Consider the following 15,357-nt stretch of genomic DNA (forward strand, 5'->3'; position numbering starts at 1 on the left):
ACTGAGTTAGCGGAGCAAGGAGTCGGGCGGGCTCCGCAGCTGAGGTCCCGGCTGGGAACGCCTACGTGGGCAGTCCCCAGAGTTTATCCACTGCATGTGCGCCTTCCCGCGGGGGCTGGGACTGGGCTCCGGATTCCACTGTCAGGAGGCCAGGAGGGAAGACCGTCGGGGACAAAATCGTAGGTTCCACAAATGACAAGGTCTTCGATCGCTTCCAGAGCCAGCGGCAGAGACTTGGGGTCCTGGGCGCGTTTTCCAACGGCCTGCCAGTTCCCGGCCTCGCGGCGCAGCCGCTCCCCGCGTTCGGAGCGGATCACCCGCCACTGTGCCGCGAGGGCGAAGGCGGCGCTGGAAGCCGCCAGCCTGTCCATTTTTCTTGAAGGCAAGAAGTCTCCCCCTTGATCTCCCCTCCGTTCCCTCTCCCCACCTAAAAACCCACCTGCAGCAGCCATATCATTTGAGGGCAAGTGGACAATGAGACCAGAGAAGCCACGCGGGCGCCATGTTTGATATAATCGAGAGATGGCGCCCTTAAGAGCAGTCAGTGACAACTGAAGCCAGGATGTCGCCATATTTTCTGAAGGCACCTTCCGGGTCTCTCAACCCGGGTGTCCATGGCCAAGCTGCCAAGAAGCGAATAAACGCCGAGGGGGTTGGTTTCTCCTCATCAGAATCCCTGAACCTCTAGCAACCAGTCCCTGCTACCTCGGTCCCCTCGGCTGCGTTCGGATGCCAAGGCTGGGAGGGGCTGCGGCCGGGGAGCCCTTACTGCGGACGACGAAAGCTGAGCCCGGGGCGGGGAGGCGGTGGCCCCGGGGCCAGGCAGCCTCTGCTCGGGGTTGGGAGGCCCCATGGCGCCGCCCCCAGCCCCGCTTCTGGCACTGACAGCCGGGGAGACCCGACCTGCTTGCAAAAAGCCCGAGGACGTGAGCTTCGCGGAGGTGGCCGTGTACTTCTCCTTGGATGAGTGGGGATACCTGTGGCCAGCGCAGAGGGCTCTGTACCGGGACGTGATGCGGGAGACTTACGGCCACTTTGGCGAGCTTGGTGAGGCCCGGGTCAGAACATCCCTCTTTTTTCACTGGGGTTCACAGACGAGATGATATAGAGGGACCCAGAATATTGTGAGCCCTAATCTTTATTCCACCAACAGCACCAGCTATCTCCTATTCCCAGGGCTTCAGGTACCCCCTTGGGAATCCTTCCATCCTGCATCTGCTTCCTTCAGGCAGGAGCACTGAGACTGTTCAGTTAAGAGCATAAGTTCTGAGAAGTGCCCTCACCCTGGCAGGGGGATGCCATCTTCCCAGGGCAGCCTCTCAGGCTAGCACTGTGATCCCTGTTCTCTCCCAGGATTCCCAGGCCCCAAACCAGCCCTCATCTCTTGGATGGAACAGGAGAGTGAGGCTTGGAGCCCCGCCGCCCAGGATCCTGAGGAGGGGGAAAGCGTGGGAGGAGCTGTGAGAGGTGAGGGATTGTCCCAAGCCTCCCCGACCTGGTGACCTGGCTCCAGGGCTTCCTGTCTAGCAATGTTTTCTTTCAGATTCCACTCCCAGCATCCCTAGAGGAATGAAAGAGCCACCCGATGTTGGATAATAGAGGAGGAAAGAAGGCAGACCTGGTACAGTTTTCAGAACTTGGGACAGTCATCACGTTGAGACCAGAGTAGGAGAATCAGGAGCCCAGGTCCAAGACTCAGGTTTCCAGGTCCCTGTGGTAGAAAGCACCATGCATTTTCCTTTTTCAGAAACAACTAAAACTCCCTAAGAATGGAAGTGGCTTCAGATCCACCTTTCTCATTCCTGAAACAAAGCAAACTAGTACATGACAAAATGCCCAGTAATGGACAACTCGGCTCTTCTCCCCTCAGCCCCGCCCCCCAGCAGAGTGATTTCCAGCACAAATAGGATTCCTCATCCGTAAATGTCCTTACCTTAAAAAAAAAAATCAAGAAAACATAATAATAATAGCTACTGCATTTTGAGCATTTGCTAAGTGCTTAACGTGCTTGTACTCATTTAATCCTCCCAATAACCCCGAAAAGAAACCATTGATTCCCATTTGATACATGAGGAACGGAGGCCCAGATAATTCACTCTTAAGAGATTTGAACTCTATTTACCATCCTTTAAAGCCTGCGTGTTAATCATTAGGCAATACTTTTCTGGCACTTTAAGTAAAAGCACCCCATAACATGAGATGGTCTAAGCAAATGTGTTTTAAAATGTAATTTAATTCCTATTCCCAGGAGTTGACCCAAACAAAAAGGAAGAGGAACCTGAAGAAGGACCAGGAGCCAAGGGACCCAGAAAGACTCCTGGGATGGAGAAGCCTGAAGGGCTGGTTAAACGCAACCCTGACTCAGCCATCAAGACTTCGGCAAGAGCACAGCCACTCACAAAAGCTGCCTGGGACCAGAACATGGGTACGCGGCCCCAGGTCCCGGTGCCCAGCGTGGACGCTCAGGCCAGCCAGCGGCGCCACGTGTGTGCAGACTGTGGCCGCCGCTTCACCTACCCATCGCTGCTGATTAGCCACCGGCGCATGCACTCGGGGGAGCGACCCTTCCCCTGTCCTGAGTGTGGCATGCGCTTCAAGAGGAAGTTTGCAGTGGAAGCGCACCAGTGGATCCACCGCTCCTGCTCTGGGGGGCGGCGGGGTCGGAGGCCTGGGATCCGGGCTGTACCTCGGGCCCCAGTCAGGGGTGACCGGGACCCACCCGTGCTGTTCCGGCACTACCCGGACATATTTGAGGAGTGTGGGTGAGCGACTCCCAGAAGCGGAGTTGAGCCTGACCTTACCTAAGGACTGACTGGGCCCTGAGTGGGGCTCCTAAGTCAGGGACCTGAGAATAGAAATTCATCAATTAGGCTTCCCTCGGATATCTCTCAAGTTTCCAAACTTGTAAAAAGGAAAGTGCCTGTAAAGATTCAAGTAGATTAAACTTGACAGCTCTCTCTCCAGTCTTTTTGGAAAAAAAAAAAAAAAATGAAGAGAGTGAGACACTGGACTTTTATCAAAAATGCTATCTCACTAGCAGGGGCAAGCAGGATCTTTTCACTGCCTCAGAAAACACCACCTTGCTGCTTATCTACCTGAGAGGTAAATGCTGAGGGGGACTACAGCTGGGGAGCAGGCCCAGACGGAGGGCATGGGTAAGCCCTGGCTAACTGACATCAGAAGGCAGCCCGGGAAGTGAAGTGGGCGCAAAGAGTACAGAAGCCCCAGCACAGAGCTGGTCTCTGCAGCTTGTCCCAAGGCATAGCTGGTATCACAGGCCCTCCCCAAGCCTCACTATTTTATTTGTAAAATGTGGATTACTAATATCTACCTCAAAGGAAAGGGTTACTGTGAGACTGAAATTTTAACACAATAGTATGTATGATAGTAAATGTGCAATAAACATCTGTCAAAAGTGAATTATTGACATTTTACACCTCAGAAAGTTTAAAGAAGCCTGCTAAGGATGCAGGGCCTGGATAGCAATAGCCCCACTAGCCATGTTTTACAGATGATTAAACTGAGGCTCAGAGAGAGGAAGTGATTTGTCTCAAAGTTTCATTGCTTTAAGGCAACAAAGCTGGAAACTGACACAGAGCCCAGGTATTTCTACCACTTCCTCTGAGCACTCAGATCTGGAGAGAACATGGGTCAGGGGCTCAGGCGAGGGTGAGGTAAGAACTGAGATTTGGACAGGGAGCCAGCCAGAGAGCAAACAACAGCAACTGCAGAACAGGTTTTGTGGTCCTTAGTTTCTAGCTAGATAGAGGTCTCCCCTTGGTGCTAGGGGTGGCTCCTCAGGATGCGGGGCTCAACCCTGTCTGGGGGAGTCTCAGCAGGAAACTGAGAGCCTCACCAAAGCCAGTGACCTTTTACTTAGAAAGTACAATCAGCATTCAATGACTTGTTGGAAAGACTGCTAGGCAATAAGGGAATTCCCAACTGAAGAAGGCTGACCCCATTCATTTTATTCAGCAAACACCATCTGAGGCCTCTTTGCTGGGCTCCAGGAACACGCTGACTCAGTAGAGAGTGATTGGGGCTGTGATGAAGGATGTCCAGAAGCACCACCTAACCCATCCTGGTTGGTGATATACCAGAAAATGCAGCTTGGAGAAGGAGGTGGTTGTGCCTCCCATAGCACTGGGTAGGAATTGATGTGTGGGGAGATTTTCAGGCAAAGGGAGCAGCAAAGAAGCCTTGTTTTATAGAAAGGATAAAAATTGGACAGTATGGAGTAGAGATTGAGAGCATGGGCTCTGGAGTCAGACTGTTTGGGTTCAGATCTTGATTTACTTGCTTTTTAGCTGTGTAATCTTGGGCAAGTCACTTACCCCAAGTTACCTCTCTGTGCCTTTGTTTCTTAACCTATAAAACCTGTATAATAACAGCAACTACCTCATAAGATTGATGTAAGGATTAAATGAGATAATATAGAAGAGTGTCTTGTACATTAGTATTTAATAAGCATTGGTTATTGTTATTATTCTAATACAATACAAAATAGTATGTGAGGAGGACCAAGAAGAGACCTGGGCAGGTCTTCTGAAGGAAGTTTTCCTGGAGGAAGTGCTTCTAATTGGCCTTGAAGGATAAGAAAGATTTTAACCAGGATAGGCATGTTTGAGGAAGGGTCAGCAGTTCTAATTGACTGAAACAGAAAAAAACAAGTAATGAATAATGGAAGACAGATGCAGCAGAGAGGTGGTTGCCAATCCGGAAAGGCCACAGATTCCAGTGGAGGAGCTTAAGGTTTACCATGTAGGCATTGGGGAACCATAGAAAGTTCTTAAGCAGGAGCAGGGCTGTTTGACAGGAACATATTTGACATATCAGAATATGTCTTTGTGCGACTTGTGGGAGGAGACTGGATATTAGAGACCTGATGGGCATCTGATCCTGGATAGAGGTGATCAAGAGCTGGGACCAAGCTAAAGAGCAAGACTTTTCTTGCAGTTGTTTTTGTTTCCTGACCTTGGAATTGGGAAGAAAGATACACACACGAGAGGCTTTTGCAATAGAATCTGCATGGCTCAGTGACTGACAATATGAGCTGTGAACAAGTAAGTCCCAGAGATTTCAAGCATGGAGAGCTGAAGCAAGGGAGCACAACACCTGGGCAAGGGGCAATTGGGATTGGGAGGGTGTGCAGGCCAAGGGGTAACCATACTGAAGAAGGGTGAGTCAAAGAGAAGGTGGAGCTGGAGAGAAGAGGTACCACCAAGGAGAGGGGAACAGAATCAGGCACAGTGTGTTAAGTGCAGCGTTGCCCAGGTCAGCATGGGGCACAGGGTGAGTGCTGTCTGCTCATTCTTTCTTGTTTATCAATTTAACATATCTAGTAAGCATTTACCATGTACTACATACTATTCTGTGTGCCAGAATATAACTGGGAAAACAGACATAGGAATCCTCTTGAAACTTACATTTGAGTAGGGTGGGGAGACAAGTGATAAGCCAATATATAAATAAGACAAGGTACCATATTGCAAATAATAAGCACTACAAAGGAACCAAAACAGAAGATGTACTGCAAGTGCCTGTTGCAGATGAATACCTATGTGGGGCTTGGTGAGGAGGAGAACTTGAGCTAAGTTCCAAATGGTGAGAATAGCCAAGGGAAAATGGGTTGGCCTCACAGGATGTGCAAGTGGGGCAGGGCAGAGTATCAGAGGCTGGGGGGGTGGTTTGGGAGATGAGTAGAGGGGTTTCCAAACAGGAAACAGCAAGTGCCATGCTCTGAGGTAGGATGAGTTTGGGTGAGGTACAGAAAGTACACGGGTGGCTGGATTGAGGAACTGAGGAAAAGATTTACAGATGAGCTTGGAGATGGAGGAAGGGTACAGGTCATAGTGCTCTGGCTTGTCATGATGCAAAGTTTAGATTTGATTCTAAATATATTGCGAAGTCACAGGGTTGTTTTTGTTTTGTGGTATGATATACATAACGAAATTTACCATTGTAAATGTACAGTTTAGTGGCATTAAGTACATCCACATTGTTGTGTAACCATTGCCACCACCCATCTCCAGAACTCTTTCATCTTCCCAAACTGAAACTTTGTATCCATTAGACAATAAAGCCCTATGCCTCTTTTCCTCAGCCCCTGGCTACCACCATTCTATATGTGTCTCTATGAATTTGACTATTCTAGGTACCTCATATAAACCACTGGGGGGCGGGGAGGATTAAACAGAGTATCAAGGTGATTTGCTTTGCATTTTAAAAACCCACTGTGACTACTCTGAGAATGGGCTGCAGTGGGCAAGTAGAGAGGAGATGTAGAGCTGCAGGACTGGAGGTAAACACGGGAAGATGAATGGACAGAGCCTGTCTGTGGGCTGCATGTGGCTGAGAGCATCAAAGAAGCCCAGACAATGATAAAGTTTTTGGCTGAATGAGGAGGACAGAGAAGCCCAGTTCCTGGGGTGGCCCTGAGGGCGATGACAGGGTGGACTATAGCATTTTAGAGCTAGAAGGGAGCTCTTAGAGCTGTCTGGTTCAATGTTTTAAGCAGGGTTTGGGAAGCAAAGGTTGGAATAGGTTTCATTGTTGAGGGGTCTCTCCGAAGGACATGGGGAAGAAAGCTTTTTCCACAAAGCGTCACATGGGAATATTGTTCCACAGAACAGGCTCTGAGAAAGGCTAAGGCTCGAAAGGGGAAGGGCCTTACTTAAGATCACACAGTTGAGTTAGTGGCAGGAGTAAGCCTGGACCCAAACCTTCCAAATTCTCAGTTGGTACTCTTGCTGTTTTCACTACACCAGGATGCAGTGCTGGATGAATGGCAAAGGCAAAAGGCTGAAAGCCCAGAGACCAGCTAGGAGACCCCAGGCCTAAGTCAGCAAAGGTCTGAGCAAGAGGAGCCTACGCTGAGAGATGTTAGAGGGTATCTTTTGTGAAGCCTGTCACCCTTTCTTCAGGGCAATTTCACACATCTCCCCAACACTGAATCATGACATATTTTTTTTCCCCATGACATGACACTCTTATTTTTCAGTATTTGTCATATTATAGCTCGTTATTTTAATTTTTTCTCTTTACATTTATATGACAGTACGGAATTGTATGTGTGCCCAGAGCAGCTCTTCTGACCTCCTAGGTCTCTTCTTGCACTACCCCATATTACAACTGTATCTTGGTAACCTGGCCTAAAATCTCACCTCTCTGGTTGCTGAGATTGTACCTTCAATAATTTGAGGCAATATAGCATGGGTTCTGGAGTCAGACTGAAACTGGAGGGCAACTGAGTCCAGGGCTCATGCTGCCTGTGCCACCCCACCAATAGACTCATACAGGATTTGGGATATTTAGAAGAGGCGTTTATTGTCAGAGCACCTGTGATCTGAGAAGGCAGCAGGTTAACACCTTTGAAACTGCCTTGGTTTCTCAGTCCTGGGTATTTAAGGAAAAATCTGGGCATTATTCCAAGAGGTATGTGATGGTTCCAGGGGGTCTGTTTTGCCTCACGGAGCCATTTCTCTGGCAATGTGGTTCTCTAGTGGCATTAGCAACTCAGGAACAAAGATGGGAGTAGTCTGGAAAGAATGCTAAACCAGAAGGATTGTGATCAATAAGCAGAAAGGCATTAATCATAAGTTTCAGGGCAATTTTCTATGGCAAGGGACATTTCAAGCTCTGGATCAAGCCTCTGAGGACAATCTATTGTTAAGCTATGAGGAAAGAAAAAGTGAAGCCTGGGATGTTGTGAGGCCTCTACTACAGGGGTCTCAATCGTGCCTTTTCAAGATTGCTTGGGTTTGAATACTGCCTTCCCCATTTACTAGCTATGAGGCTTAAGGCAAAGTCATCCCTCTGTGCCTCAGCCTCATGATTCAGAAGAGCATTTATCTCTTAAGTGTTGTGAGGGTTAAATGAGTGAACAGGCAAAAGCACTTAGAACAGAATCTGGCATATAGTAAGTGATCGGTCAAGGTAAGCAAAGGTTATTCATGTCTTAGTCACATCACAGAACCAAGAGCAGCTCTTGCATATTCTGTTCTGTTAGGAGAGCTTGGAATCGGGAAATCGGGAGGCACATTTGAATGGAACATTACAACAACCAGCCCTGTCATCCAATTTTTTATACAATTACAACTTAGTAAGTTGAGACTTCAGTTCGTTTTCACAAGGTTAGCAGGGGTCAGTAAATTCAAAGTATTCATGTTGCTTTTCTGGATCTGGCCTGGAGTAGGCAGCAGGAAGGAGTGGAAATGTCTCAAATTTAGGAGTCTGAAGACTGAGTGTCATTAATAGGCTGCCTGCCTTGGGTAAACAACTCGGACTTAGCTTCCTCTTCCGTGAAATAACTGAACTCTAAGGCACTGAGAGGCATTTGGCCCAATGTCCTCAGTTAAAGAGCTAGTAAATGTGTGGAAATACCACAGATGGAGATAGACACATACATAGTACATAGATAAACAATCTTTGGAGGGATATTTAAGAAACCGTTAGGAATAGGGTGGGAGGAGGCTTCACAGAATATTATTCTGTAACTTGTAAATGAAAAAAGAAATTGAGAAGTAAACTAATTTGCCAAAAAGTATTTTTTCTTAAATAACGGTCACTAAGTGGGTCTTGTTGCATGGATTGAGAAGGGAACATCAGGCGAGAGGCCTCCTGACCTTACCTCCCCTTTTGCCCAACCCCTCCCACCTCCGTCGCCCACGCACCCAGCCTCACCTTTCACCAGCCCAACATCTGACGCTGAAGTGGCTGTGGCCATCTTAACTACGGGCAAGGGGCGCTCTCAAAGCAGCTTTCAGAACAGCAAAAGTCGAAATTTGAGGGGGTTAATAAACGAGGTCATCAACACCAGACTGACATTGAAGCTGTTAAATGTCTTTCTCTAAACTTGAAAGACGCTAGAGTACCACCATCTTTTTTGATGAGGCCTTCATTTTCTTGGTCCTGGGACCACTGAGTTCATGGAACCTGCGGGTTCTGGAGTCCTAGAGTGGCCCCACTCAAAACTACTTCCGGTAGGTTAAACCCGCCCGCCCCCAGCCCCTTGAGGCCGAATTTCCAACGTTTCTCCTTGGTAGTAGTGGGGGGATATGGGATAGGTTTGGTCTGGAGACCCGCTCCCAGCTTCTCCAGGAAGGTGTTGGAGAAAGCCGGGAGGCGGGGGTGGGTGGGGGGGACCATGCGCTTTGAGCTTCCTAGACGGAAAAAGGAGTTCTATGGAAAGTAACCTCACAGGGTGAGTTGATCATAAATTCTTAATTGGGCAGGTCATGACAGGTGGTCATGCCCTAGGCCTATAACTTCTTTAATGAAAGGTTTTAAGCCAGCCCTGGCTATTGTTCTTGTGCATCTAGGTTAATACACTTTTGAAATACCAGAAGTAATTCCCCTCGATTCAGAATAATATTCTGTGAAGCCTCCTCCCACCCTATTCCTAACGGTTTCTTAAATATCCCTTCAGAGGTTATCTATGTACTATGTATGTGTCTATCTCCATCTGTGGTATTTCCACACATTTACTAGCTCTTTAACTGAGGACATTGGGCCAAATGCCTCTCAGTGCCTTAGAGTTCGGTTATTTCACAGAGGAGGAAACTAAGGCTAGTTGTTTACCCAAGGTCAAGTAGCCTATTAATGAGGGGGTGTTAACCCTCAAGAGAGCACATAATCTTATTAACTATCCTGTAATCCAATCCCCACTTTGTTTTCTCCAGTCTTCCTTGTCTCCTTCTTAATGTCAAATGCATAAAAGAAATTGCAAACGTGTATTATTCTCCAGAGCATTTGAAATCTTGCTCCTGGCATATGTCAGTTTGGCTCAAACTCCTATAAAATTTATCTACAGGTTTGGATGTTTTTTACATTGCTACTGTATTTCTTCCTCAAAGAGCAGGGGGTGTCTGTGGCCCGTGCAGAGGGCAATGGACAGGGACATGATCGGGGAGACCTGCAACCACCTGGGCATGCTCCTCGAGGTCTGGTTGTCCCTGATCTCTGTAAAAGGGAAGGGGTGGATGAGATGGACCATGCAGTGTGCCTGACTCATTCCGCTCCTGCCTCAGGTGACTCTTTTCTATGATTCCCCACCTGATCAACCTAACTGAAATTCATAACTGAGAGTCCTATGCCAGACTCCTGTGGCTCTCCAGGACTTCCTGCAAAAACTTCAGAACCTGTGCCACAATGCGAAGGCCCATGGCATGCTAACCTCTAATTCAAACCGTCTTTCCCTCTAGGCAAGCAATCTCATTTAGTTCCAGCCAAATAGAATCTTGGGTTTTTGTACACCTCTAGTTTAAGGAGCTTTAAGGCTTTGCTCTTGCTATTCTGCTCTGTATACACTAAACCTCCAAATATAACATCCTTCAATGCTCTTCTCAAGTTCTGTCTCCAAGATAATCCTGGAGCTCTTTTGCCCCGTGCTGGAGTCTCCTCAGAATCGAGGCTCTGTGTCTATCTCTATAGCCCTGAGTATAGTCTGCCTAAAGGTCTCCACACCTGTGCCAGCAGAGCTCATACCTGGTATCTCTCTCCCTTAGTGTAAATTTAGAGCTTAGTGTAAACTTAAAGCAGTAACTTTATCTTGGGTCACCAATGTCTCTAACAATAGAACATTTAGAACAGTGCCTGGCACCAAGAGGTGCCTGATAGGTTTTCTTTAAATGAATGCATATGTAGTCTTAAGAAAGGTTTCTTGAGTGGTTAGGGTTCTTCCCCAGGATTCCCAGATCCCAAACCAGCCCTCATTTCCCAGGTGGAATAGGAAACCCAGTTGTGGAGTACAGATGTTCAGGATCACCAGTAGGGAGGAAGACTAAGAAAGACAGAAAGATAAGAAGTGGGGGCAATGTCTCAGTTCCAGCTTGAAGGGAAAATGTTCTGCTGAGCAAGAAACATTCTCTAGTTGTTCCTAATTTTTTTGCTGACCTGAATTTATGACACGTAGTGGAGACTGAAATCTTGGCCTTCTCTTTCTCACTTAATTTACTTTAAGATACCCAGTGGTCCCATGATCAGGTCACACTGCATGAGATATCCAAACTCTAGATCAATAGCAGTGTATGAATTCAAATTCAGGATGGAGGCAACTCACCTTTCTGTCTCCAGGTCCTGGACTCTATAACAGCTGCTCCTCTGGTTGAGGGTATCTCCTCTGGTTGGTCCTGAGATTGGTGGAAAATATCCCTGATTCATCAGCCCCTCAATTGGTGAACACAGTCTAGGGGCTGCTTCCAGGGGCTAGGTACCTACCTGAATGCTTCTGCCACTGTGAAAGTTGATTCTGTCACCTGAACATGAGTAGACCTTGGAGAATTAACAGGGCAAGTTTTGAATCTGCTGTGTTTCACAACAGCCACTCAGAAAAACAATATATTTGGAAAGGACCAGGAGAAAAAGTCTATTTGGGAGTTGTTATGAACCTCTGAGATCAGAAACACTGATCTAGTCTATGTGCCTGTAGCCAGGGCTCCCTGTAACCAGGACTTTCCCACCCACTCACCGCCCCATCTGCACCCAACCTCAACACGTGGCACTCATGCGATACCCTCGTTCCTGCCCCAAGTGCAGTCGTGCTTTGCCATCACCTCTAACCTGGCCCAGTGCACTCGCTGGAGAAGGACCCTTTGCCTGCAGCTACTGCGGCACCTGCTTCCACTACAGCAGGTAACCTCTCGTGCTTCCAGCTGACTCACATAGGCAAGAGATCCTACTCCTGACCCCATTGTGGGAGGTACTTCAGCCAGACGCGGTCACCCAGTGATGGGCCGAAGCCCAATTATAAATGGCGTAGCCACAAAAAAAAACGTCCTTATTCCCAAAAGCGGAGCCGGCGGGTCAGGGCTGGAACCGCGGTAACCAGACGCTGACCTCGCGCCGCGCTGGGTGGGGCCTCCGCCCGCGGGCGGGACTGAGGCCGCGCCTCCCAGCGCGGGGGGCGGGCCGGGGACCGAACGGGGACTTCGTGGCCCGCTACTTCCCGGGCCGCTGGCTCTCTCAGGCGTGGTGGGGTGCCTGCTGCCGCACTGGTAGGCATCGCGGCCATTTGGGCAGCCGAGCAACCCGGAGACCCTGAGGTGGAGTCATCTGGGCACAACTGCGTAGGAGCCAAGTTCGTGAGGCCGCGTTGCCGCCATTTCTTAGGAAGGCGCTCTCCAGTCCTGATTCTGTGTGTACCCACGGCCACCAACTCTTCGCTTTTAGTCATCCGCGTGGTCCCTGAAGAGGCTGCCTCCTGCGCCCCGGGTCTTCTTGACCGCGCTCCGCCCCTCGGGCTGGCGGGGCAGGCGCTCTCGACCACGCGAGGCCCCGCGAAGCCAGGCGCGGCTTTGGCCTGTCGCCGGGGCTGGCGCTTCCCATGGCGCCGCCTCCGGCTCCGCTGCCCGCGCGGGGACCAGAGGGGGCCGCCCTCGTGGGGCTCAGACCCGAGCCCGTGAGCTTCGCGGAGGTGGCCGTGTACTTCTCCCCGGAGGAGTGGGGCTGTCTGCGGCCGGCGCAGAGGGCTCTGTACCGGGACGTGATGCGGGAGACCTACGGCCACCTGGGCGCGCTCGGTGAGAGCCCTATTGCTCGCCTGGGCTCACAGCCCTGTCCACCCAGCCCAGTCTCGGGGCCCTGCAAGAGGAGTGGGAGGCCCTAGGCCCGGGACGCCAGGACCGCGGGGGTGAGGGGGGAGCGGCTTCCCCGCAGTGTGGGGTATATGTCCTTCTTCCCCAGGATTCCGAGGCACCAAGCCCGCCCTCATCTCCTGGGTGGAAGAAGAGGCTGAACTGTGGGGTCCAGATGCCCGAGATCCGGAGATAGAAGAGTGTATGACAGAGGCAGACACAGGTGAAGTACTGGGGACTCTGCGTCATGGGGACTTCCTCGTCGCGCTACCCTCTACCAACTCCTACTTTCATCAGTTTCTTCTCAGAATTGCTTCCCCAGCTTAAGGTGATTATGCCTGGGTCCTGCCTAACTTCTGGATCCAGCCTAGAAAGGGCCTGTGAGCGTGACCAGGCCCTGCTGTGGTGCGGGTTTCTGGCATACGTGCCACTCCTCTCCCAACTGCTGTGGATCTGAGCCCCTCAATCTAGTTGGTCTCTAAGTTACGTTGAACTCCATATCATCTCTCCTGTTTTCCTACATCTAACTCCTCTGCCACCTTCTGTGTTTTAGTTTACTTCCCTTTTGTTGTATATTTTTTAGCAGTCTCCTTTCTCTTGGTTTCCACTGTTTTCTTCTAGTTCATCCTGTCGACCTGTTGCACAATGCCCAGCTCCTCAGAACTTGTCCATGCCAGACAGGTTAATGTCTCTGTGCTGTTCCTGCTGCCTGAAGCATCCTTAAGCATCCATTCACCCTGCATGATCCAGCTAAAATGTCATCCGTCTCTTCCCCAGCCATTTCCCCAGCCCTGAGATGGAATGTACTGTTCCTTCCTACTCTGTCTCTGCTGCTTTTCTTTCTGTCCTCTACAGCTGAGGAAAAGGTGTTACTCCTAGCTTCCTTGCCTATACTAAGCTGAGTCCCAGAGGAAGCTATGGGTCTAGAAGGTGGCTATACCTAAGAGGCTTCTCTGTCACCATATGGGGTGCGGGATTCAATGACCAGGATAAGCCAGGGTCTGAGCTCTCCCCTTATCTCCCAGCAGATTCCAGAAACAAGGAGGACAAAAGACAAGGAGAAGGGGCCGAAGCACTGGGGAAGATCCTTTCTATGGACACATGGCCTCCTGAGCTGAAGGCTCTCAAATCCCCTTCTGCTGGGCTCCCTTACAGTTTGGAGCAGCCGTACAAAGTGCCACGCCGGGGTCGCCCCCCACTCTGTGCCCATCCCCCTGTCCCCAGGGCAGACCAGCGTCACGGTTGCTACATGTGTGGGAAGAGTTTTGCCTGGCGCTCCACCTTGGTGGAGCATCTGTACACCCACACGGGCGAGAAGCCCTTCTGTTGCCCTGACTGTGGCAAGGGCTTCAGCCAGGCCTCTTCTCTGAGCAAGCATCGGGCCATCCACCGTGGAGAGCGGCCCCACCGCTGCCTGAACTGTGGCCGGGCTTTCACCCAGCGCTCTGCCCTCACCACCCACCTACGGGTCCACACGGGTGAGAAGCCCTATCGCTGTGCTGACTGTGGTCGTTGCTTCAGCCAGAGCTCTGCCCTCTACCAGCACCAGCGGGTCCACAGTGGCGAGACACCCTTCCCCTGCCCGGACTGTGGCCGTGCCTTTGCTCATGCCTCAGATCTTCGGCGCCATGTGCGTACCCATACAGGCGAGAAGCCCTACCCATGCCCAGACTGTGGGCGCTGCTTCCGACAGAGCTCCGAAATGGCAGCCCACCGGCGTACCCACAGTGGGGAGCGCCCCTACCCCTGTCCTCAGTGTGGCAGGTGTTTCAGCCAGAAGTCAGCCATGGCCAAGCACCAGTGGGTCCATAGGCCTGGTGCCAAAGGTCGCAAGGGCTGGGGTGCCAGTGGGTTGCCCGTGCCCCTGTCCTCTGGCCAAGGGGACTTCGACCCACCTGTGGGCTTCCAGCACTACCCAGAGATATTCCAAGAGTGTGGGTGATGGCCTCAAAAGTGAAAAGACAAAGGGTGAAGATCTAGACGTTGCCTGAGGCCCAAGTTGGGCTCAGTCCTGAACCTCAGTGGTGGTTCCAGTGGGCTTACAGAATTCCTTGTGCAAGAGTTGGACCTTGGGGGTGAAAACCATCTTATGTTAGGCCCTCACTAGCTTGATCTGCTGACACTGCCCTCTGTACTGTCCCAGACCCTGGAAGCCCCCTTTGCTGAGTTAGGGTTGAGGTAATAACCCCGAGGAGACCTCAGCTGTGGGGAAGAAAAGGCTGTTTCTCAGATGTGTTAAGAGGATTGAGGTAGAGGAGAACCTTGTTTTACCTGTTGTCGTTTTACTGCATAAGTTAATAACTGATGGCCATGTATTTTTATTTATTAGCCTAGCAAGCATTTTAAAATGTTACAAATTATTGGTTAAGATTTCACACAAAAGTCCAGGTTTCTGGCTTCCCTTGAAAAATCCAAAGATTTGGCAGCTCGACCTAAGCTCTCACAAAACCACAGTTGGAAGCCGGGGACAACCTTCCCCTTCGAATGGAGCCAGAGTTTGTGCCCTCTAGTTCGGTATGCCCTCCACTCCTCGTTAACTCCTGACCAGCATCAGCTGGCACCCATGTCTCTGGCAAAGCAGGCCTTCTCCATCTGTATTTTCCACTTGTTTATGTGATCTGTTGGACTTCTGTGGCCATTGGAGTTTGCAAACCATGGTCTATGGCATTCAAGTTTTCCTGAATCAGTGATTCAGGAAGACAGCATATATGTGAAAAGGTGGCAGGAGAGAAGTAAAAGCAGGCTTTATATCACCTTGCTTACATTGCATTTTATGGTTTCCAAA

General features: G+C 50.2%; 1 protein-coding gene across 1 annotated transcript; it reads left to right on the forward strand.

Annotated features, from left to right (window-relative positions):
* The first annotated feature begins 67 nt into the window (after nt 1-67).
* Nucleotides 68-15,357, forward strand: LOC105304595 (zinc finger protein 764-like). Its single transcript, XM_023522419.1, has 8 exons — nt 68-382; nt 889-1,047; nt 1,354-1,467; nt 2,249-2,764; nt 11,998-12,080; nt 12,221-12,518; nt 12,682-12,795; nt 13,598-15,357. The coding sequence occupies exons 1-8, from the start codon at nt 193-195 to the stop codon at nt 14,512-14,514; spliced, it is 2,391 nt and encodes a 796-aa protein (XP_023378187.1). The 5' UTR covers nt 68-192; the 3' UTR covers nt 14,515-15,357.

Source organism: Pteropus vampyrus, unplaced genomic scaffold, assembly GCF_000151845.1.
Source record: "Pteropus vampyrus isolate Shadow unplaced genomic scaffold, Pvam_2.0 Scaffold347, whole genome shotgun sequence".
Taxonomy (NCBI): Eukaryota; Metazoa; Chordata; class Mammalia; order Chiroptera; family Pteropodidae; genus Pteropus; species Pteropus vampyrus.